General features: G+C 46.6%; 1 protein-coding gene across 2 annotated transcripts in view; it reads right to left on the minus strand.

The window, feature by feature from the left end:
- The window catches only part of SIK3 (SIK family kinase 3), a 453,545-nt gene that overhangs the window by 121,162 nt on the left and 305,943 nt on the right, over positions 1–26,440 (minus strand). For both annotated transcript variants that reach the window (XM_063943297.1, XM_063943296.1), the window contains exon 3: positions 6,508–6,571. In XM_063943297.1, the coding sequence (XP_063799367.1) occupies positions 6,508–6,571 (64 nt within the window). The remainder of the gene's footprint in view (positions 1–6,507; positions 6,572–26,440) is intronic.

Consider the following 26,440-nt stretch of genomic DNA (forward strand, 5'->3'; position numbering starts at 1 on the left):
TTAGGGTAAAAAACGGTGGATTTTCCAGCAGTTGCCGTGACCACCAGGTCCGATGGACCGACCCCAAACAAGTCCTCTTCCTGTATACGGCCATACTGTGCCGTTTGGAATCTGCATCACCTGACCACTGTCGTGTCCATAACATCTTCTGGCAGTTATGGACATCGCGTTTATTCATGATGCCAGAGTGCAAATATCCCTCTGTGCATCTCGCATATATAGAAATGCTCTATAGTCAATAAAATACTGTCCCTGTCAAGGGTATCAATATTTTTAGTCAGGGAATCCGACCAAGCCACCCTAGCTCTGCACATCCAGGCTGAGGCGATCGCTGGCCGCAGTATAACACCAGTATGTGTGTATATACTTTTTATTATATTTTCCAGCCTTGTCAGCTGGTCCTTGAGGACGGCCCTATCTATAGACGGTACCGCCACTTGTTTTGATAAGCGTGTGAGCGCCTTATCCACCTTAAAGGGTGTTTCCCAACGCGCCCTAACTTCTGGCGGGAAAGGGTATACCGCCCATAATTTTCTATCGGGGGGAACCCACGCATCATCACACACTTTATTTAATTTATCTGATTCAGGAAAAACTATGGTAGTTTTTTCACATCCCACATAATACCCTCTTTTGTGGTACTTGTAGTATCAGAAATACGTAACACCTCCTTCATTGCCTTTAACGTGTGGCCCTAATAAGGAATACGTTTGTTTATTCACCGTCGACACTGGATTCAGTGTCCCTGTCTGTGTCTGTGTCGACCGACTAAAGTAAACGGGCGTTTTAAAACCCTTGACGGTGTTTTTGAGACGTCTGGACCGTACTAATTGTTTGTCGGCCGTCTCATGTCGTCAACCGACCTTGCAGCGTGTTGACATTATCACGTAATTTCCTAAATAAGCCATCCATTCCGGTGTCGACTCCCTAGAGAGTGACATCACCATTACAGGCAATTTGCTCCGCCTCCTCACCAACATCGTCCTCCTACCTGTCGACACACACGTACCGACACACAGCACACACACAGGGAATGCTCTGATAGAGGACAGGACCCACTAGCCCTTTGGAGAGACAGAGGGAGAGTTTGCCAGCACACACCAAAACGCTATAATTATATAGGGACAACCTTATATAAGTGTTTTCCCTTATAGCATCTTAATATATATATATAAGCATATCGCCAAATTAGTGCCCCCCCTCTCTGTTTTAACCCTGTTTCTGTAGTGCAGTGCAGGGGAGAGCCTGGGAGCCTTCCCTCCAGCCTTTCTGTGAGGGAAAATGGCGCTGTGTGCTGGGGAGATAGGCCCCGCCCCTTTTTCGGCGGCCTCGTCTCCCGCTCTTAACGGATTCTGGCAGGGGTTAAATATCTCCATATAGCCTCCGGAGGCTATATGTGAGGTATTTTTAGCCAAATTAGGTATTCATTTGCCTCCCAGGGCGCCCCCCTCCCAGCGCCCTGCACCCTCAGTGACTGCCGTGTGAAGTGTGCTGAGAGGAAAATGGCGCACAGCTGCAGTGCTGTGCGCTACCTTTAGAAGACTGAGGAGTCTTCTGCCGCCGATTCTGGACCTCTTCTTACTTCAGCATCTGCAAGGGGGCCGGCGGCAAGGCTCCGGTGACCATCCAGGCTGTACCTGTGATCGTCCCTCTGGAGCTGATGTCCAGTAGCCAAGAAGCCAATCCATCCTGCACGCAGGTGAGTTCACTTCTTCTCCCCTAAGTCCCTCGTTGCAGTGATCCTGTTGCCAGCAGGACTCACTGTAAAATAAAAAACCTAAGCTAAACTTTCCTAAGCAGCTCTTTAGGAGAGCCACCTAGATTGCACCCTTCTCGGCCGGGCACAAAAATCTAACTGGCTTGGAGGAGGGTCATGGGGGGAGGAGCCAGTGCACACCACCTGATCCTAAAGCTTTACTTTTTGTGCCCTGTCTCCTGCGGAGCCGCTATTCCCCATGGTCCTTTCAGGAACCCCAGCATCCACTAGGACGATAGAGAAATATCAGGTAAGGGCTTTTATAGGATAAAGCCGCCAATTCTGATACGCGCCTGGCTGAAGCCAGAGCCAACAGCATTACCACTTTCCATGTGAGATATTTTAATTCCACTGTGGCAAGTGGTTCGAACCAATGAGATTTTAGGAATCCCAAAACTACATTGAGATCCCAGGGTGCCACTGGAGGCACAAAGGGCGGCTGTATATGCAGTACCCCCTTTACAAAAGTCTGGACTTCAGGAACTGAAGCCAATTCTTTCTGGAAGAAAATCGACAAGGCCGAAATTTGAACCTTAAAGGATCCTAATTTTAGGCCCATGGACAGTCCTGTTTGCAGGAAATGCAGGAAACGACCTAGTTGAAATTCCTCTGTCGGGGCCTTCCTGGCCTCGCACCACGCAACATATTTCCTCCAAATACGGTGATAATGTTGTGCAGTGACATCCTTCCTGGCTTTGATCAGGGTAGACTTCATCTGGAATGCCTTTTTCCTTCAGGATCCGGCGTTCAACCGCCATGCCGTCAAACGCAGCCGCGGTAAGTCTTGGAACAGACAGGGTCCCTGCTGAAGCAGGTCCCTTCTTAGAGGTAGAGGCCACGGATCCTCCATGAGCATCTCTTGAAGTTCCGGGTACCAAGTCCTTCTTGGCCAATCCGGAGCCACGAGTATAGTTCTTACTCCTCTCCGTCTTATAATCCTCAGTACCTTGGGTATGAGAGGCAGAGGAGGGAACACATACACTGACTGGTACACCCACGGTGTTACCAGAGCGTCCATCGCTATTGCCTGAGGGTCCCTTGACCTGGCGCAATACCTGTCTAGTTTTTTGTTGAGGCGGGACGCCATCATGTCCACCTTTGGTTTTTCCCAACGGTTTACAATCACTTGGAAGACTTCTGGATGAAGTCCCCACTCTCCCGGGTGGAGATCGTGTCTGCTGAGAAAATCTGCTTCCCAGTTGTCCACTCCGGGAATGAACACTGCTGACAGTGCTATCACATGATTTTCCGCCCAGCGAAGAATCCTTGCAGCTTCTGCCATCGCTCTCCTGCTTCTTGTGCCGCCCTGTCTGTTTACGTGGGCGACTGCCGTGATGTTGTCCGACTGGATCAACACCGGCTGACCCTGAAGCAGAGGCCTTGCTTGACTTAGGGCATTGTAAATGGCCCTTAGTTCCAGGATATTTATGTGAAATGACGTTTCCATGCTTGACCACAAGCCCTTGAAATTTCTTCCCTGTGTGACTGCTCCCCAGCCTCTCAGGCTGGCATCCGTGGTCACCAGGACCCAGTCCTGAATGCCGAATCTGCGACCCTCTAGAAGATGAGTACTCTGCAACCACCACAGGAGAGACACCCTTGTCCTCGGAGACAGGGTTATCCGCTGATGCATCTGAAGATGCGATCCGGACCATTTGTCCAGCAGATCCCACTGGAAAGTTCTTGCGTGGAATCTGCCGAATGGAATCGCTTCGTACGAAGCCACCATTTTTCCCAGGACCCTTGTGCATAACCGGCGAGGGGGAGACGTCTCGAATTCCAATTTGTACCCCTGAGATACTACCTGCAGGATCCAGGGGTCCACTTGCGAGTGAGCCCACTGCGCGCTGAAATTCTTGAGACGGCCCCCCACCGTACCTGAGTCCGCTTGTAAGGCCCCAGCGTCATGCTGAGGACTTGGCAGAAGCGGGGGAGGGCTTCTGTTCCTGGGAAGAGGCTGCCTGCTGCAGTCTTTTTCCCCTTCCTCTGCCCCGGGGCAGAAATGAGTGGCCTTTTGCCCGCTTGCCCTTATGGGGACGAAAGGACTGAGCCTGAAAAGACGGTGTCTTTTTCTGCTGAGAGGTGACCTGGGGTAAAAAGGTGGATTTCTGTCGACCATCTGAGGTAACAGGCGCTTTAGAGCCCCTGACTGTGTTTGAGACGCCTGGACAGGTACTAACTGATTTTCCGGCTGTCTCATGTCGTCAACAGTCTTTTGTAAAGTGCTGACGCTATCACGTAATTCCTTCCATAAGACCATCCAGTCAGGTGTCGACTCCCAAGGGGGTGACATCACTATTACAGGCAATTGCTCCGCCTCCATACCATTTTCCTCCTCATACATGTAGACACAAACGTACCGAGACACAGCACACACACAGGGAATGCTCTGATAGAGGACAGGACCCCACTAGCCCTTTGGGGAGACAGAGGGAGAGTTTGCCAGCACACACCAGAGCGCTATATATATATATATATACAGGGATAACCTTATATAAGTGTATTTCCCTTATATAGCTGCTGTATTGATTAATCTGCCAAATTAGTGCCCCCCCTCTCTTGTTTTACCCTGTTTCTGTAGTGCAGGACTGCAGGGGAGAGTCAGGGAGACGTCCTTCCAGCGGAGCTGTGAGGGAAAATGGCGCTTGTGTGCTGAGGAGATAGGCTCCGCCCCCTTCTCGGCGGCCTTTCTCCCGCTTTTTTAAGGAAAACTGGCAGGGGTTAAATGCATCCATATAGCCCAGGAGCTATATGTGATGTATTTTTCGCCATCTAAGGTGTTTTTATTGTGTCTCAGGGCGCCCCCCCCCCCCAGCGCCCTGCACCCTCAGTGACCGGAGTGTGAAGTGTGCTGAGAGCAATGGCGCACAGCTGCGGTGCTGTGCGCTACCTTATTGAAGACAGGACGTCTTCTGCCGCCGATTTCCCGGACTCTTCTGTCTTCTGGCTCTGTAAGGGGGCCGGCGGCGCGGCTCTGGGACCCATCCATGGCTGGGCCTGTGATCGGTCCCTCTGGAGCTAATGTCCAGTAGCCTAAGAAGCCCAATTCACTCTGCACGCAGGTGAGTTCGCTTCTTCTCCCCTTAGTCCCTCGGTGCAGTGAGCCTGTTGCCAGCAGGACTCACTGAAAATAAAAAAACCTAACTTAAACTTTTACTCTAAGCAGCTCAGGAGAGCCACCTAGTATGCACCCTTCTCGTTCGGGCACAAAAATCTAACTGAGGCTTGGAGAAGGGTCATAGGGGGAGGAGCCAGTGCACACCAGGTAGTCCTAAAGCTTTTACTTTTGTGCCCAGTCTCCTGCGGAGCCGCTATTCCCCATGGTCCTGACGGAGTCCCAGCATCCACAAGGACGTCAGAGAAACCATGTATTTCAGAAAAGCGAAGGGGGGGTAGGGGGGTTTGCAATTGTTGCACTGGTTACATTTCCATTACTAGTAACATTATGATTGCAGAATACAGGTTTACCAACCCCTTTGTAAAAGTTCTACACAGTGATCCGGGATAAATAGAATGTATTTATTTTTTTCCTCAAAACTATCTCACACACACAATCTTCATGCGTATTTATAAACCTGGAATCTGTGCTAAATCCATGTGATTGATGAACAAGTAAAAGGTTCTTCATTTTTGTTTCGCAATTTGGCAGCGTGCACTTGAATAGATCCTGTATGTTCACACAGAACTGGTTCCAACTCAGCGCAACCCCTATTTCCCTTTGCTGTCCGGCACAGCAGAAACAGGATTCATCCTGCACTTTGGGATGGAATGTGAGACATTTCATTGAAGAGAGTGGTCCTATTTATAGGGGTGGTTGCTGAAAGAATGCATGAAAACCAAAGCCTTCTTCTGCAGCGGGAATATCTGGATAGCCAGGAGGCTGGTGCAAGGGAGGCAGGGGAGCTGGAGATGTGTTCACAAGGAGGGCTCAGAACAGGATGTTCAGCCAAAGAAAAGGGGGTGGGGGGGGGCGCAATGGGATCCCCTAACACCTCCAGAAATTAGGACATTCTGTTAGTAGTTGAATGTTTCCTCCTTAATCCCCTTGATTTTTTAATCCACTGCACTAGCTTAATGCCGCTGGTGAAATTGCATTACTGCTGTTGTATGTAACAAAGTGATAAGAAGATGATCAGACAAATATAATAATCATGAAAATTATTATTATTTTTTATATTTTTTTATATAAGCCTCTCAACTCACATTAGCCCCCCTGTGGCATGAAAGTGGTTAAATGATGTTATGACTCCCACACGCATGATACATCCTGTTTACAGAGTCAGGCTGCTGCATGCACGACGGACCCGCATCTCATTACCAGTCACGAGGCTTAATTAACCCTTGTTCTGCTGCTGGCGATAGTTATACGTGCTCTCAAACATGCCTGGGGCATATGAATGGTTTATCTGCTTCTCGGTATTCTATGTGGATCATGAACAAACCTGAATCCCAGCTAACAGATACCGCACTGTACTCACACTGTGCCTTCCCCAAACTCGCTCCTTGCAGATACCCGACAATCACTGGCTGGGAAAGAAACTGTGGCCAGCGGGCGTTTATGTAGTTGGATGAGAAAGTGCTCCTCTAACTCATAATGAGATATAATTAACTACAAGCACAGAGGACAGTTGTGCAAGTACAGTACCAGATCAAACACACGGGCAAAGTGAGCAGACGTAAATCAAACGCGCTGTCACACCCTCAGCTGCCTTCATATCATTCTAACTGATCTCATTCTTACTGTGGCTTACCGAATATCTCCCCTCCGCTGGCATATTCTGTCACAAGATAGATCATCCTTTCAGTCTCCATCACCTATAAGATGCAAATAAATCAATAAGAACAGACAGGAAGGTAGAATATATAAAACACTGTTTTCTTCTAAATGAACTACATGTACATGTGTCCTCATACACCATTTCTGCAGCGGCACCATATAACCCCTTTTCGGCGTGCCAGGTTCCGTGAGACTCTGCTAGCAGTGGGCGTATTCTTTGCTGAAAATGCGTCTTAATGGTAATGTGATGCGACTAAGACGCACCAGGGGACTGTGCTGTTTAACTTCATATGCGACATTTGTATGTATATCTGTGTACGAATGAGTCTCCGCAGCTGCATATGAAGTGCTACGATGCAGCGGAGGCGGCTATTTTCCATACCAAGTTCTACTGTGCTTAGTATACAGACTCAGTCACACACAGATATACAAGTGCCTCATATCAAATTAGTACAGTCTCCGCGTTGAGACTAAAGGTGCGTACACACTAGGCAATGTGCTCCATAAGCGACAACGCCAAGTGTGTCCCCCTCCCATCCCGCCCAAATGAAGAGAAGGAGTAGCAAGCAATTCATCAGTTGTGCAGGTTGTTGGTGGAGGATGAGGATATCATTTGTATCTGATCATTCTTGTCCTTTGAAACAGCAAACAAAGATCTTCTGCATTGATGTTTGCGTACACACTAGATGATGTGCTCCATGAGTGACATCGTCTAGTGTCTCCCCCCTCCTGGCCCGGGCTGCCCGACGTGGGCTTACACACTGCGCAATATCGCTAGCAATATTGCACAGTTACATCATGCCGCGGCCAGGCCGCATTCACGGCCGACACATGGGAGTTAACAACAACCCAGGGGGCCCGCATCGGCCGTCAGCAGCATACACACTGGGCAATAAACGGTATCACTCAGAAGGGTAAAAATGAGCGATATCATTTACTTTATCAGCTAGTGTGTACGGGCCTTAAGACTAATTTTTGCCCAAGCACTAGTAGAATTGCACAAGACCCGATGGCATCTAGCGCTGCGTGGAACATTGAGTCTAGATATATGATGACACATCTGTACTCAGTACTACCTGTATAGAAGTATATCCAGTAGGTCTCCAGTATTATATAGATATATAAGTGGGTTCCTGCATTCAGGGATTTACAGGAGGTGATGTCCAGAGCTGCCACAACCATATGTACCTGATCTGGGAGTAACAGATATAACCTCAGTTACAGTTCCGGAGATACACGGTTTATACCTCTCTAGAAAGGTGTCTAGGAGTGCAGTATGGTGGGAAAGAACGCAACAATAGAGATTGAGATACTGTGCAAGATGGTATTTTGCTTCCCAAATATACAAACAGGATTATGAATGATAACGTATAAAGGAAGAGATACAAAGCTAAGCTGGAATGCTTAAGTGTGATGTGATAGCTGGCAAATCCGCAATGGAAAGAAAGTCCTTCTTAGATGGTGATGGGCAACGGTAATATTGATGTATAGTCTCATACCAGGAGAAGAATAACAATCTAGCAGCAAAATTGTGCACAGCGATTGTCAGAATCCAACATGCTGGAAACCTCAAATCACCGATTCTGAACTAAAAATTATCAGAATCGGTGAGTCAGGGACTTCTAACCTGTTGGATTTTTCAGACTGTCAAATAATCGGGAATCGGCCATTCGGTGTTCGTCCAATTGCTATATGGGCCCCTAAAGATGTGACTGTGCTCAGTTGTATGAGCAGAGGGGCTCAGATTCCGTTAATGTAACTAATGTAGTTTGCTAGCAAATAATGTGTCTACGCTGTTGTGCAGGAGTTCTGTACATGTGAAGTTTGCACAATAGTGGTGGCCAGGTCACTCTTCCAGCAGAAGGGTGCCTATTTACAAATAATGGCAGAAATATTGGAAAGTATGGCACTGTCATTAGAGCACACCCAGACACATAACTACAGAACTGAAACTACAATACTATAGGTCTCCAGTTTGGCCTGAAAAAGAATGCGCCACACACAACCTCAGCGCTGGACTTTGTCACTCCAAGAAATTACTCAGAATAGCTGCATTAACAAACCCTCAGCCTATTATTTGCTAATCACTGAGGCAGACATGACTTTACGTCTGAAGGTTCTCAGAACACCAAAATGTAACACCACAATACAGCCTACTAGCCTGGAAAAGGAAGAGCTAGCCGACCTCGTCATTATTTGCTGACTACAGTTGTTGTATGAGCCAGTACTACAGGCTTTCCCTCGCTTAGCCAAGAGCTCTTACCTACACCTTTATATTGGGCTCCAGCTTTATTAACAGCTTTCCATGTAGAGGCCACAGCACAGCTTGTTTGCCAATAGTCCAAAACCATGATGACCCCAAAAAACATTGAGCTTTAATTTCAAATACCAGTGTACAAAGACTGTGGACAATAAAAGTATTACATACTGTATATTAGTAGGTATTTGGTGAAGGCATCCATCACTTGCTAGCATTCAGAGCTGCTGACCGTGAACAGAACCTCTAGAGCTGGAGAACCAAAGGCCAGAGGACTGGAGATTATGGTCAATATGGCAAGTCATTTACATAAGGAATTTTGTACTTTTTGTCTCCTTGACTCTCAGTCCATTGGAAGAAACTGGACCCGGGGATATAAGGACGTTGGCACTTAAATGCAAAGTGTTCAATTATATCCTCTATACCCCCATCCTGTGGACACGCATTACCTTGCTAACCAATCTCACAGGACAGACCCAGAGGGAAAACGAAAGGAGTGAGAAATTACATCTTCCTGAAATACCTCTAACTTTGATTAATTAGGAGAAGTAAAGTTTTAACTGATGGGGACACAATCAATCATTCTATGGGAGACACTGGGACCTTCCAAAAGGTGCACCAACATGTTGCTACGTTCACCAAGCAGTTGTGTGCAAAGCCTTAAACCAAAAATGGCATCGAAGCTCGCATGGCTGCCCAACACAGCTTGTCAGTCTAATGTCCTGTGACACGAAAGTCCCACTCATAGATCTGGTAGAATGGGGCCATGGCACTGTAAGGAGCACAATTCCAATCAGCAATGTAATGAGCAATTGATTGGACACATGTCAACACCCTTCCGGAGGCATCAGACGACCAGAGGATCATCCAATTACCTGACATCTAATATCCTTGTGATAGAACTTTTCAAGGCCCTAGCGACATCTACAGTAGGAAAAAAATCCCTCTTCTTCCATAGACCATTTCTGACCTAATGCTGTAAATCACTTGATGTCATACAAAGAGTAGCTTTGTCTACATGGAGACCAAGATTGGAAGTCTGCAAAATAGAGCTCCCAGCTCCCACAGCCTGGGCAGTATACATGGCCAAGAGAACAAAATCACATTTGCATGTGTGAAACTAACTCAAACTGAATGTAGTGGTTACAAACAAGTTTGTAATCAATTTCTGGAAAAAGGGTTGTTTCTTTTGCATGTATGCACCACAATCGATGGCTGATCTTGTGCAATAAACAGCACCTGGACCCTTTCCCGTTTTGCCATTTTAGGAATGTGAGAAAGCATTTTTACCAGAGGAAATCATTTAGTTCAATGTATTTGTCCATGCGACTGTCATCCAGTGTTCTTAAGCATGAGACCTCAACCTTGTGGTTCAACCTGGATGTTGACCTCTGGCTGACCCCAATTCTCCACAATCTGCAAACAGACCGAGCGGAACAGCTATACTTCAGATTTACCAGCAAGCCCCCTGATGTGAATCGTCCTCACAGTTTTATACCCCTGGAATGAACTCAGCCGATGTTGCTGGAACTTCTTGTTCATCAGAGCATATGCTCTTACTGAATTCCTACATTCAAAAAGAGTCAATCAAGATGAAAAAATCCAACACAGGTTGCTTGACCATTAATAAAAAAAATAAAAAAAAGGGGGTTCATGATCACCCCAATATGCCAATAGTTCAAATTCACAAATATTTTAAGTGGCAGCCATTTTTAAATTGTGGTGGACACCGATTTTCAAATTTGTAAGTACAAGAGATTGTCCGAATACAAAATTACATCATCAACACATCTTTGGACCTCAACAATGCAGCCGTGTCTATCTATCTATATATAAAAAAGGCAAGGGGGTCTTTTTGAAGAAGTCTGATGTGACGAAACGCGTTGGGTTCCCTGTAGTGACCCCCTTGCCTATTTTAAAGCTAAGTTTTTTACCTTGTTACCTTTTTACCCGATTCGGATATTATATGACCTTTTATGTATTTTATCTATATGTGCTATTAAAACTGTTTGTTTGCTTTTATATTTTTTGGCTCATGAATCATAAGCTTTTTACACTAATTATTTGCATATTTACACAGCATTAGTCGCCGGTACCTTTATCCCTCCACTATATATATATATATATATATATACACACACACACACACAGTCAGGTCCATAAATATTGGGACATCAATGCAATTCTCATATTTTGGGCTCTATACACCACCACAATGGATATGATATGAAACAAAGAAGATGTGCTTTAACTGCAGACTTTCCGCTTTAATTTGAGGGTATTTACATCCAAATCAGGTGAACGGTGTAGGAATTATAACGGTTTCTATATGTGCCTTCCACTTTTTAAGGGACCAAAAGTAATAAACAAACTAAACAATCCTAAATCAAACTTTCACTTTTTAATACTTTGTTGCAAATCTTTTGCAGTCAATTACAGCCTGAAGTCTGGAACGCATAGACATCACCAGACGCTGGATTTCATCCGTGGTGATGCTCTGCCAGGCCTCTACTGCAAATGTCTTCAGTTCCTGCTTGTTCTTAAAGCATTTTCCCTTCAGTTTTATCTTCATCAAGTGAAATGCATGCTCAATCGCATTCAGGTCAGGTGATTGACTTGCCCATTGCATAACATTCCACTTATTTGCCTTAAATAAAACTCTGGTTGCTTTCGCAGTATGCTTCGGGTCATTGTCCATCTGCACTGTGAAGCGAAGTCCAATGAGTTCTGAACCATTTGACTGAATATGAGCAGATATTGCACTTCAGAATTCATCCTGCTGCTTTTGTCAGCAGTCACATTATCAATAAATACAAGGGAACCAGTTCCATTGGCAGCCGTACATGTCCACGAACCATAAGGACTAGGAGCTTGACATTTGGACAGTAGCTTGCTTTTGTGACGTAGGCACCCACTAAGAGGGGAGTTTTCAAAATTCCACCCACGAAGGAGTTAAAAATAAGATTTTACTTACCGATAAATCTATTTCTCGTAGTCCGTAGTGGATGCTGGGACTCCGTCAGGACCATGGGGAATAGCGGCTCCGCAGGAGACAGGGCACAAAATTTAAAAGTTTGACCACTAGGTGGTGTGTACTGGCTCCTCCCCCTATGACCCTCCTCCAAGCCTCAGTTAGGATACTGTGCCTGGACGAGCGTACACAATAAGGAGGGATATTGAATCCCGGGTAAGACTCATACCAGCCACACCAATCACACCGTACAACTTGTGATCTGAACCCAGTTAACAGTATGACAAACGTAGGAGCCTCTGAACAGACGGCTCACAACAATAACAACCCGATTTTTTTGTAACAATAACTATGTACAAGTATTGCAGACAATCCGCACTTGGGATGGGCGCCCAGCATCCACTACGGACTACGAGAAATAGATTTATCGGTAAGTAAAATCTTATTTTCTCTGACGTCCTTGTGGATGCTGGGACTCCGTCAGGACCATGGGGATTATACCAAAGCTCCCAAACGGGCGGGAGAGTGCGGATGACTCTGCAGCACCGAATGAGAGAACTCCAGGTCCTCCTTAGCCAGGGTATCAAATTTGTAGAATTTTACAAACGTGTTCTCCCCTGACCACGTAGCTGCTCGGCAGAGTTGTAATGCCGAGACCCCTCGGGCAGCCGCCCAAGATGAGCCCACCTTCCTTGTGGAATGGGCCTTGACAGATTTAGGCTGTGGCAGGCCTGCCACAGAATGTGCAAGTTGAATTGTGCTACAAATCCAACGAGCAATCGTCTGCTTAGAAGCAGGAGCACCCAGCTTGTTGGGTGCATACAGTATAAACAGCGAGTCAGATTTTCTGACTCCAGCCGTCCTTGAAATATATATTTTCAATGCTCTGACAACGTCCAGCAACTTGGAATCCTCCAAATCGCTAGTAGCCGCAGGCACCACAATAGGCTGGTTCAGGTGAAACGCTGAAACCACCTTAGGCAGAAAGTGAGGACGCGTCCGCAGTTCTGCCCTGTCCGAATGGAAAATCAGATATGGGCTTTTATACGATAAAGCCGCCAATTCGGACACTCTCCTGGCTGAAGCCAGGGCCAGTAGCATGGTTACTTTCCATGTAAGATATTTCAAATCCACCGATTTGAGTGGCTCAAACCAATGGGATTTGAGAAAATCCAAAACTACATTAAGATCCCACGGTGCCACTGGGGGCACAACCGGGGGCTGTATATGTAGTACTCCTTTTACAAAAGTCTGGACTTCAGGAACTGAAGCCAATTCTTTCTGGAAGAAAATCGACAGGGCCGAAATTTGAACCTTAATGGACCCTAATTTGAGGCCCATAGACAATCCTGTTTGCAGGAAATGTAGGAATCGACCCAGTTGAAATTCCTCCGTCGGGGCCTTCCTGGCCTCACACCACGCAACATATTTTCTCCAAATGCGGTGATAATGTTGTGCAGTCACCTCCTTCCTGGCTTTTACCAGGGTAGGGATGACCTCTTCCGGAATGCCTTTTTCCCTTAGGATTCGGCGTTCAACCGCCATGCCGTCAAACGCAGCCGCGGTAAGTCTTGGAATATACACGGTCCCTGCTGAAGCAGGTCCCGTCTTAGAGGTAGAGGCCACGGATCTTCCGTGAGCATCTCCTGAAGTTCCGGGTACCAAGTTCTTCTTGGCCAATCCGGAGCCACGAGTATCGTTCTTACTCCCCTTTGCCGTATAATTCTCAGTACTTTTGGTATGAGAGGCAGAGGAGGAAACACATACACTGACTGGTACACCCATGGTGTTACCAGAGCGTCTACAGCTATTGCCTGAGGGTCTCTTGACCTGGCGCAATACCTGTCCAGTTTTTTGTTGAGGCGGGACGCCATCATGTCCACCATTGGTCTTTCCCAATGGACCACAATCATGTGGAAGACTTCTGGATGAAGTCCCCACTCTCCCGGGTGCAGATCGTGTCTGCTGAGGAAGTCTGCTTCCCAGTTGTCCACTCCCGGGATGAACACAGCTGACAGTGCTAACACATGATTTTCTGCCCAGCGGAGAATCCTTGTAGCTTCTGCCATTGCCCTCCTGCTTCTTGTGCCGCCCTGTCTGTTTACGTGGGCGACTGCCGTGATGTTGTCCGACTGAATCAACACCGGCTGACCCTGAAGCAGAGGTTTTGCCAGGCTTAGAGCATTGTAGATTGCTCTTAGCTCCAGTATATTTATGTGAAGAGACATCTCCAGGCTTGACCACACGCCCTGGAAGTTTCTTCCCTGTGTGACCGCTCCCCAGCCTCTCAGGCTGGCATCCGTGGTCACTAGGACCCAGTTCTGTATGCCGAATCTGCGGCCCTCTAACAGATGAGCACTCTGCAACCACCATAGCAGAGACACTCTTGTCCTTGTGGACAATTTTATCCGCTGATGCATCTGCAGATGCGATCCGGACCATTTGTCCAGCAGATCCCACTGAAAAGTTCGTGCATGGAATCTGCCGAATGGAATCGCTTCGTAAGAAGCTACCATTTTTCCCAGGACTCTTGTGCATTGATGCACAGATACTTTTCCTGGTTTTAGGAGGTTCCTGACTAGATCGGATAACTCCCTGGCTTTCTCCTCCGGAAGAAATACCTTTTTCTGAACAGTGTCCAGAATCATCCCTAGGAACAACAGACGTGTCGTCGGGATCAGTTGGGATTTTGGAAAATTCAGAATCCACCCGTGTTGTTGGAGCACTACTTGGGTTAGTGCTACTCCGACCTCCAGCTGTTCTCTGGATCTTGCCCTTATCAGGAGATCGTCCAAGTAAGGGATAATTAAGACGCCTTCTCTTCGAAGAAGGATCATCATTTCGGCCATTACCTTGGTAAAGACCCGGGGTGCCGTGGACAATCCAAACGGCAGCGTCTGAAACTGATAATGACAGTTTTGGACCACGAACCTGAGGTACCCTTGGTGTGAAGGACAAATTGGAACATGAAGGTAAGCATCCTTGATGTCCAAGGACACCATAAAATCCCCTTCTTCCAGATTCGCTATCACTGCTCTGAGTGACTCCATCTTGAACTTGAATTTTTGTATGTACAGGTTCAGAGATTTTAGATTTAGAATAGGTCTTATCGAGCCGTCCGGCTTCGGTACCACAAATAGCGTGGAGTAATACCCCTGTCCCTGTTGTAGGAGGGGTACCTTGACTATCACCTGCTGAGAATACAGCTTGTGAATGGCCTCCAATACCGTCGCCCTGTCGGAGGGAGACGTTGGCAAAGCAGACTTTTGGAAACGGCGAGGAGGGGACTTCTCGAATTCCAACCTGTAACCCTGAGATACTACCTGCAGGATCCAGGGGTCCACCTGCGAGTGAGCCCACTGTGCGCTGAAATGTTTGAGGCGACCCCCCACCGCCCCCGAGTCTGCTTGTAAGGTCCCAGCGTCATGCTGACGCCTTTTCGTTTGGAAACCGCATCACCTGACCACTGGCGCGTCCATAAACTTCTTCTGGCAGATATGGACATCGCACTTACTCTTGATGCCAGAGTGCAAATATCTCTCTGTGCATCTCGCATATAAAGAAATGCATCCTTTAACTGCTCTATAGTCAGTAAAATACTGTCCCTATCCAGGGTATCAATATTTTCAGACAGTGACTCCGACCAAGCCACACCAGCACTGCACATCCAGGCTGAGGCGATTGCTGGTCTCAGTATAACACCCGTATGTGTGTATATACTTTTTAATGTATTCTCCAGCCTCCTATCAGCTGGATCCTTGAGGGCGGCCGTATCAGGAGACGGTAACGCCACTTGCTTTGATAAGCGTGTGAGCGCCTTATCCACCCTAGGAGGTGTTTCCCAGCGCGCCCTAACCTCTGGCGGGAAAGGGTATAATGCCAATAACTTCTTTGAAATTAGCAGTTTTCTATCTGGGGTAACCCACGCTTCATCACACACTTCATTCAGTTCCTCTGATTCGGGAAAAACTATTGGTAGTTTTTTCACACCCCACATAATACCCCTTTTTGTGGTACTTGCAGTATCAGAGATATGCAAAGCCTCCTTCATTGCCGTGATCATATAACGTGTGGCCCTACTGGAAAATACGTTTGTTTCTTCACCGTCGACACTGGATTTAGTGTCAGTGTCTGGGTCTGTGTCGACCGACTGAGGTAAAGGGCGTTTTACAGCCCCTGACGGTGTCTGAGACGCCTGGACAGGTACTAACTGGTTTGCCGGCTGTCTCATGTCGTCAACCGACTTTTGTAGCGTGCTGACACCATCCCGTAATTCCATAAACAAAGCCATCCATTCTGGTGTCGACTCCCTAGGGGGTGACATCACCATTACAGGCAATTGCTCCGCCTCCACGCCAACATCGTCCTCATACATGTCGACACACACGTACCGACACACAGCAGACACACAGGGAATGCTCTGATAGAAGACAGGACCCCACTAGCCCTTTGGGGAGACAGAGGGAGAGTTTGCCAGCACACACCCAAGCGCTATAAATATATATATATATATATATATATATATATATATATATATATATATATATATAATAATAATAATTTTATTTATATAGCGCTCTTTCTCCAATAGGACTCAAGGCGCTTAACAGATACACAGCATAATATAGTACAGAAAAATAATGAAGTACATTTTTCATAAAATACAGAAGCATGAAGATACTAAAAGAGACACTATGGAAATGCTTGAGTAAACAGGAAAGTCTTGAGTCTACTTTTGAAGGATTCTATAGTTGGGGCCTCTCGCACTGTGCTGGGAAGTGAGTTCCATAGAGTCGGAGCCGCATGACTAAAAGCTCGACCCCCAGATGAATTACGGTAGATTCTAGGTACTGCTAAAAGTCCTTCATCTACAGATCGCAGTAATCGAGTGGGGCAGTATGGGATCAGAAGCTGTTTCAGGTACCTTGGGCCTTGGTCATGTAATGCTTTGAAACTCAGTAAGCCAATCTTGAAGAGGATTCGCCATCTTACAGGCAGCCAGTGAAGGGAGTAGAGGATGGGTGTTATGTGGCTGGAACGGGGCTGGTTGGTTAACAGCCTGGCAGCTGTGTTTTGCACCAGCTGTAAGCGTTGCAATTCTTTTGCTGGTAGACCAAGGTAGAGGGCATTACAGTAGTCTAATCGAGATGATACAAATGCATGTATGACTTTTGGCATATCATCTGAGGGAATTAGGTGCTTGATTCTGGCTATGTTCCTCAGGTGAAAGAATGAGGATTTGATTGCGGCTGATATCTGATGTTTAAGTGTCAAGCCATCATCCAGGACAACGCCAAGATTCCGCACATGATCACTGGTCTGTAATTCTGAATCCCCGAGTGTAAGTCCAGTTGGTTGGCTATGCTGCAGTCTTGTCCTTTGATGTTGCGGTCGTATTATAAGGACCTCTGTTTTATCCGGGTTCAGTCGCAGCCAACTGGCGCTCATCCACTCCTGTAGTTCAGCTAGACAGCCATTCAGGGTTGCTACTGGGTTATCAGTGCCCGGAGCAAAGGACAAGTACAGTTGTGTATCATCTGCATAGCAGTGGTAGACCAGGCCATGGCGCCTGATTATTTCGCCCAATGGGAGCATGTATACTGCAAAAAGCATGGTGGATAGTATAGAACCTTGTGGGACACCACATGGCAATGGCACTGGTGGTGATGAGTATAATCCAGATGATACTCTCTGTGACCTGCCTGTGAGAAATGATTTGAACCAGTTTAGGACTGTGCCATCCAGACCACAGAAGTGTATCAGTCGCTCAATCAGAAGCCCGTGGTCCACGGTATCAAATGCTGCCGAGAGATCCAGAAGGATTAATATTGAACAGTCACCTCTGTCTTTTGCCATCAGAAGATCATTTAACACACACACCAGGGCTGTTTCATATATATATATATATATATATATATATATATATATATATATATATATATATATATATATATATATATATAGGGACAACCTTAATAAGTGTGTTCCCTTTATAGCAGCTCAAATATTATAAATATCGCCAATAAGTGCCCCCCCTCTCTGTTTTTACCCTGTTTCTGTAGTGCAGTGCAGGGGAGAGTCCTGGGAGCCTTCCTCGCAGCGGAGCTGGGCAGGAAAATGGCGCTGTGTGCTGAGGAGAATAGGCCCCGCCCCCTTTTCGGTGGGCTTCTTCTCCCGGTTTTTTTGGAACCTGGCAGGGGTTAAATACATCCATATAGCCCCAGGGGCTATATGTGATATATTTTAGCCAGAATAGGTATATTACATTGCTGCCCAGGGCGCCCCCCCCAGCGCCCTGCACCCTCAGTGACCGCTGGTGTGAAGTGTGCGGAGAGCAATGGCGCACAGCTGCAGTGCTGTGCGCTACCTCATGAAGACTGAGACGTCTTCTGCCGCCGGTTTCTGGACCTCTTCTCTATTCGGCATCTGCAAGGGGGTCGGCGGCGCGGCTCCGGTGACCCATCCAGGCTGTACCTGTGATCGTCCCTCTGGAGCTAGTGTCCAGTAGCCTAAGAAGCAAATCCATCCTGCACGCAGGTGAGTTCACTTCTTCTCCCCTAAGTCCCTCGTTGCAGTGAGCCTGTTGCCAGCAGGACTCACTGAAAATAAAAAACCTAACAAACTTTTTCTAAGCAGCTCTTTAGGAGAGCCACCTAGATTGCACCCTGCTCGGACAGGCACAAAAACCTAACTGAGGCTTGGAGGAGGGTCATAGGGGGAGGAGCCAGTACACACCACCTAGTGGTCAAACTTTTAAATTTTGTGCCCTGTCTCCTGCGGAGCCGCTATTCCCCATGGTCCTGACGGAGTCCCAGCATCCACTAGGACGTCAGAGAAAAGGGTGAGATAATTCCCCCCTAACAGAGGAGAATTAAGACAGCCCACCCAGCATGGTGACAATACCAAGTTGCGGAAGGGGGAGGACACAATGCTCTGGCATTGTGGCAGTTGCAGCGCACGCCATTATTCAAATAGGGGACCCACAAACTGCCACCCCTAAACACCGTCAAATGTCGCTAAGTGTGTCTTCCCTATGTGAATAACGGACTGCTCTAAAACTGCCACAGGCAAGGAAGTCCATCCTTATGGTTCAGTAGATTTTAAGTTGAGTCAGTGGTATTTGCTATATATATATATATATATATATATATATATATATATAATATTATATATATATATATATATATATATATATATATATATATATATTATATTATATATATATTATATATTTTATATATATATATATATATATATATATATATATATATATATATATATATATATATATATATATATATATATATATATATATACATACACACAGGTTGAGTCTCCCTTATCCAAAATGCTTGGGACCAGAGGTATTTTGGATATGGGATTTTTCCGTATTTTGGAATAATTGCATACCATAATGAGATATCATGGTGATGGGACCTATATCTAAGCACAGAATGCATTTATGTTACATATACACCTTATACACACAGCCTGAAGGTAATTTTAGCCAATATTTTTTATAACTTTGTGCATCAAACAAAGTGTGTGTACATTCACACAATTCATTTATGTTTCATAAACACCTTATACACACAGCCTGAAGGTCATTTAATACAATATTTTTAATAGCTTTGTGTATTAAACAAAGTTTGTGTACATTGAGCCATCAGAAAACAAAGTTTTCACTATCTCATTCAAAAAAGTCCGAATAGTTTTGGAATATTCCGTATTTCGAAATATTTGGATATGGGATACTCAACATACATATACATATACATATATATATATATATATATATATATATAAGATTTTAAACCTGCCGGTAAATCTTTTTCTCGTAGTCTGTAGAGGATGCTGGGACTCCATAAGGACCATGGGGATAGACGAGCTCCGCAGGAGACATGGGCACTTTAAGAAAGACTTTGACTCTGGGTGTGCACTGGCTCCTCCCTCTATGCCCCTCCTCCAGACCTCAGTTAGAGAAACTGTGCCCAGAGGAGACGGACAGTACGAGGAAAGGATTTTTGTAATCCAAGGGCAAGATTCATACCAGCCACACCAATCACACCGTATAACTTGTGATATACTAACCGGTTAACAGTATGAAAAACAACATAGCATCAGTCCAAGACCGATGAAAACTATAACATAACCCTTATGTAAGCAATAACTATATACAAGTCTTGCAGAAGTAGTCCGCACTTGGGACGGGCGCCCAGCATCCTCTACGGACTACAAGAAAAAGATTTACCGGTAGGTTTAAAATCTTATTTTATAACGTCCTAGAGGATGCTGGGACTCGGTAAGGACTATGGGGATTATACCAAAGCTCCCAAACGGGCGGGAGAGTGCGGATGACTCTGCAGCACCGATTGAGCAAACATGAGGTCCTCCTCAGCCAGGGTATCAAACTTATAAAACTTTGCAAAGGTGTTTGACCATGACCAAGTAGCAGCTCGGCACAGCTGTAATGCCGAGACCCCTCGGGCAGCCGCCCAAGACGAGCCCACCTTCCTAGTGGAATGGGCCTTAACCGATTTTGGTAACAGCAATCCTGCCGTAGAATGCGCTTGCTGGATCGTGTTACAGATCCAGCGAGCAATAGTCTGCTTTGAAGCAGGGCCGCCAACCTACAGGACCAACAGTGCTTCTGTTTTTCTGATCCTAGCCGTTCTGGCCACATAAATTTTCAAAGCCCTGACCACATCAAGGGACTCGGAATCCTCCAAGTCACGAGTAGCCACAGGCACGACAATAGGTTGGTTCCTATGAAAGGATGAGACCACCTTAGGTAGGAATTGAGGACGGGCCCGCAACTCCGCTCTATCCATATGGAAAACCAGATAGAGGCTTTTATGTGATAAAGCCGCCAATTCCGAAACTCGTCTAGCCGAAGCCAAGGCCAACAACATGACCACCTTCCAAGTGAGATATTTCAACTCCACTGTTTTAAGTGGTTCAAATCAATGTGACTTCCCTTTGAAAGAAAATGGATAAGGCCAAAATCTGAACTTTAATGGAGCCTAATTTTAGGCCCAAATTCACTCCAGTTTGTAGGAAGTGAAGAAAATGGCCTAGATGGAATTCTTCTGTAGGAGCATTCCTGGCCTCACACCAAGAAACATATTTTCGCCATATTCGGTGATAATGTTTAGACGTCACGTCCTTCCTAGCCTTTATTAGCGTAGGAATGACCTCATCCGGAATACCCTTTTCCGCTAGGATCCGGCGTTCAACCGCCATGCCGTCAAACGCAGCTGCGGTAAGTCTTGGAACAGACAGGGACCTTGTTGTAACAGGTCCTGCCTTAGAGGAAGAGGCCACGGATCTTCTGTGAGCATTTCTTGCAGATCTTCGTGGCCAATCCGGAACAATGAGAATTGTTCTCACTCCCCTTTTCCTTATTATCCTCAACATCTTGGGTATGAGAGGAAGAGGAGGAAACACATATACCGACTGGAACACCCACGGTGTCACTAGGGCGTCCACAGCTACCTCCTGAGGGTCTCTTGACCTGGCTCAATACCTTTGTAGCTTTTTGTTGAGACGGGATGCCATCATGTCTATTTGGGGCAGTCCCCACCGACTTGCAATCTGCGCGAAGACTTCCTGATGAAGTCCCCACTCTCCCGGATGCAGATCGTGTCTGCTGAGGAAGTCTGCTTCCCAGTTGCCAACTCCCGGAATGAACACTGCTGACAGATCGCTTACATGATTCTCCGCCCAGCAAAGAATTCTGGTGGCTTCCGCGATCGCCACTCTGCTCCTTGTGCTGCCTTGGCGGTTAACATGAGCTACTGTGGTGATGTTGTCTGACTGGATCAGAACTGGTCGATTGTGAAGTAAGATCTTCGCTTGACATAGGGCGTTGTATATGGCCCTTAGTTCCAGGATGTTGATGTGAAGACAAGTCTCTTGACTTGACCAAAGGCCTTGGAAATTTCTTCCCTGTGTGACTGCTCCCCAACCTCGGAGGCTCGCATCCGTGGTCACCAGGATCCAGTCCTGAATGCCGAACCTGCAGCCCTCTAGAAGGTGAGCACTTTTCAGCCACCACAGGAGAGATACCCTGGCCCTGGGGGACAGGGTGATCCGCTGATGCAGTTGCAGATGTGACCCAGACCATTTGTCCAATAGGTCCCATTGGAAGGTCCTTGAATGGAATCTGCCGAAAGGAATGGCTTCGTATGTTGCCACCATCTTTCCCAGAACTTGAGTGCAATGATGTACTGACACTTGTTTTGGTTTCAACAGAGTCATGAGTTCCTGCACTTTTTCCGTCGGAAGAAAAACCCTCTTCTGGTCTGTGTCCAGAATCATGCCCAAGAAGGGCAGACGAGTTGTAGGATTCAGCTGCGACTTTGGAATATTGAGAATCCAGCCGTGTCGCTGTAACACATTCAGTGAAAGTGATACGCTGTTCAGAAACTTCTCCCGTGATCTCGCTTTTATGAGGAGATCGTCCACGTACGGGATAATTGTGACACCCTGCTTGCGCAGGAGCACCATCATTTCCGCCATTACCTTGGTGAAAATTCTCGGGCCGTGGAAAGCCCAAACGGCATTGTCTGAAATTGGTAATGACAATCCTGTACCGCAAATCTCAGGTACACCTGATGAGGAGGATATATGGGAACATGCAGGTATGCATCCTTTATGTCCAGAGATACCATAAAATCTCCCCCTTCTAGGCTGGCGATGACCGCTCTGAGCGATTCCATCTTGAACTTGAACCGTTTTAAGTAAAGGTTCAGGGATTTTAAATTCAAAATGGGTCTGACCGAACCGTCCGGTTTCGGGACCACAAACAGGATTGAGTAGTACCCCTGCCCTCTTTGAAGCAGAGGAACTCTACCACCACTTGTTGAAGACACAATTTGTGAATCGCATGTAACACTATCTCCCTTTTCCAGGGTTTTTTTTGGTAGGGCCGATTTGAAAAACCGGCGAGGAGGCACCTCTTCGAATTCCAGCTTGTAACCCTGGGAAACAATTTCTATTGCCCAGGGATCCACCTGTGAGTGGACCAAGATGTGGCTGAAAAGTCGAAGACGTGCCCCCACTGGAGCGGACTCCCTCAGGGGAGCCCCAGCGTCATGCGGTGGATTTTGCAGAGGCTGGGGAGGACTTCTGTTCCTGGGAACTAGCTGTGTTGTGCAGCTTTTTCCCTCTCCCCTTAACTCTGGCAAGAAAGGACGATCCACGTACTCTCTTGCTTTTATTGGAACGAAAGGACTGCATCTGATAATGAGGCGCTTTCTTAGATTGTGAAGGAATATATGGCAAAAAATTTGATTTACCTGCCGTAGCTGTGGAGACGAGGTCCGAGAGGCCCTCTCCAAACAATTCCTCACCCTTGTCAGGCAACAACTCCATATGTCTCTTGGAGTCGGCATCACCTGTCCACTGTCGGGTCCATAAGACGCCTAGCAGAGATAGACATAGCGTTTATCCTGGAACCCAGTAAACTAATGTCTCTTTGAGCATCCCTCATATATAAGACAGCATCTTTTATATGCCCAAGGGTCTTAAAAATGGTATCCTTATCAAGGGTCTCAATATCCGCTGATAAGGAATCTGTCCATGCTGCTACAGCACTACAAACCCAGGCCGACGCAATAGCCGGTCTGAGTAACGTACCAGAATGTGTGTAAATGGACTTCAAGGTAACCTCCTGCTTGCGGTCAGCAGGATCCTTGAGAGTAGCCGTATCTTGGGATAGAAGCGCTATCTTTTTTGATAAGCGCGTCAAAGCTTTGTCTACCCTAGGGGAGGATTCCCACCGTATCCTGTCCTGCGACGGGAAAGGATACGCTATCAGAATCCTTTTGGGAACCTGCAGTTTTTTGTCTAGAGTATCCCACGCTTTTTCGCATAATTCGTTCAGCTCATGTGAGGAGGGAAAGGAGACCTCAGGTTTCTTTTCCTTATACATGTGTACCCTCGTGTCAGGGACAGGGGGTTCCTCAGTGATATACAAAACATCTTTTATTGCGATAATCATATATCAAATACATTTAGCCACCTGTGGCTGTAATTTTGCATCATCGTAGTCGACACTGGAGTCTGAATCCGTGTCGGTATCTGTGTCAACTATTTGGGATAGTGGGCGCTTCTGAGACCCCGAAGGTCCAGGCGACATTGGGACAGACATGGGTTGACTCCCTGACTGTAGCCCAGCTTCAGTTTTATCTAGTCTTTTGTGCAATAAATTAACATTAGCACTTAAAACATTCCACATATCCATCCAGTCAGGTGTCGGCACTGCCGACGGAGACCTAACATTCATACACTCCCCCTCCTCCTTAGGTGAGCCTTCAACCTCAGACATGTCGACACACACGTATCGACACACCACACATACACAGGGAAGCTCTTTTCTGAAGACCGTTTCACCACCAGGCCCTTTGGAGAGACAGAGAGAGAGTATGCCAGCACACACCCCAGCGCTATATGACCCAGGAAAAATTTACCCAGTAGCGCTGTTGTATATATATGCGCCAATGATGTGCCCCCCCTCTACTTTAAAACCCTTCTTTCACCGTGTGTCAAGCAGGGGAGAGTCCGGGGAGCTTCCTCTCAGCGGTGCTGTGGAGAAAAATGGCGCTGGTGAGTGAATTTTCCAATAACATGGCGGGGGCTCTTTATATACATGTACAGTGCCCAGCTGTACATGTATATATGTGTATTTGCCATAAGAGAGGTTTATATTGCTGCCCAGGGCGCCCGCCCCCCATCCCCCCTGCGCCCTGCACCCTTACAGTGACCGAGGTGTGTGTGGTTAAGGGGAGCAATGGCGCACAGCTGCAGTGCTGTGCGTTACCTCTGTGAAGATCAAGGTGTCTTCTGCCGCCTCAGATGGTCTTTTCCTCACATACTCACCCGGCTTCTTTCTTCCGGCTCTGCGAGGAGGACGGCGGCGCTGCTCTGGGACGGACGGCGAGGGTGAGAGCTGCGTACCGATCCCTCTGGAGCTAATGGTGTCCAGTAGCCTAAGAAACAGAGCCCTGAAACTCAGAGAAGTGGGTCTGTTTCTCTCTCCTCAGTCCCTCGATGCAGGGAGTCTGTTACCAGCAGGCTCCCTGAAAACAAAAAACCTAACAAAAATGCTTTCTTACAGGAAATTCAGGAGAGCTCCTGAAATGCACCCAGTCTCCACTGGACACAGTATCAAACTGAGGTCTGGAGGAGGGGCATAGAGGGAAGAGCCAGTGCACACCCAGAGTCAAAGTCTTTCTTAAAGTGCCCATGTCTCCTGCGGAGCCCGTCTATCCCCATGGTCCTTACGGAGTCCCAGCATCCTCTAGGACGTTAGAGAAATATATTTTTTTTTTTTTTACATATTTTTTTTTTCAGATGTAAGTACTTACCCAACCTATTTCCAGTCAGGACAGGATAGTGTCTCAATTATCAGAGGTTAACCCGTCACTTAAACTAAACATTGCCAAAACTCTCAGAGAGCATTAGGAGGAAAGGAGACAGCTATTTTGACTTCTCCCAGTGGTATCCAGTCTCTAGGTCGACCACACTTACAGGTCGACATGGTCACTAGGTCGACATGAGTTTTTCACAATTTTTTTCATGTTTTGAACTTTTTCATACTTTACGATCCACGTGGGACTATGATTGGAAACAGTAACCTGTGCCGAGCGCAGCGGTAGCAAAGCAAGGCACGCTGCCAAAAGCTCGCCATGCGAGGGGACACGGTGCACTAATTGGGGTTCCCGGTCACTCTACGAAGAAAACTACACCAATTTTTTTTTTTTTTTAAACTCATACTGACCTTTTGTCATGTCAACCTTGCTCATGGCGACCTAATGCTTGTATCAACCTATTTTGGGTGTCGACTTAGTCACTGTCGACCAATAGTGGTCAACCTAGACACTGTCGACGTTATGAACCAGTGACTAAGTGTTGTGCGAAAATCTTTTCCTTTTTATCTCAAAGGAGGAGCCATAAGGAGAGCGAGAAGCTAAGCAAAGAGACCTAGAGCCCTTTGGAATAGAGTCAGCCTAGCCCTGCAAACCTTACATATTTAACGTACAGCGGGCGGAGCTTGGCATGTCGTCCCAGCATTTACAGCACTGAGCAGGGCAGCATCTGAGGTGGGACGGGGCAGAGAAGGAGGTGGATTATTCTCCTCAGCGCCAGCCTTTTGACAGCATCAATCCAGGGAAGGCCCACCCGGAGGTGCGGCCTGACAAAGATTGGCAGAGGCGGGCGGAGCATGTCCTGTTGCAAGTCTAATTAGTTTACCAGGTAGTCCTTCAAAATGAAAGTTATGCGCTCGGAAATACTTTCAATTCCGCAGCGAAGCACAGGTATTCAGCTAGTCAACCATAATTTTATGAACACCCATGGAGCTGTTGCCAAAACAACAAGGGCAGAACAGGAAACTGAAAGCAGTGGGCAAGTAATAGAAAGACTACGTATCGGCACACTCGATATTTAATTTTGTAATATTGTGAGTGTATGTGAATCATCACCATACATCCACTATATAAACCCCTTTCTTATATCTCATGCAATGCTCAGTGTATTCAGGGGGTGCTGTCAATTACAGTATAAATGACCTAGGATTAAGAGGAAAATTGAGAAGGAGACTGTACTGTTGACGCACTAGGAAGAGAATTAATTTATCATAAAATATAACCTTTATTAAGTATGTATTAAAATAGA

This window comes from Pseudophryne corroboree, chromosome 10 (genome assembly GCF_028390025.1).
Source record: "Pseudophryne corroboree isolate aPseCor3 chromosome 10, aPseCor3.hap2, whole genome shotgun sequence".
NCBI classification, from domain to species: Eukaryota; Metazoa; Chordata; class Amphibia; order Anura; family Myobatrachidae; genus Pseudophryne; species Pseudophryne corroboree.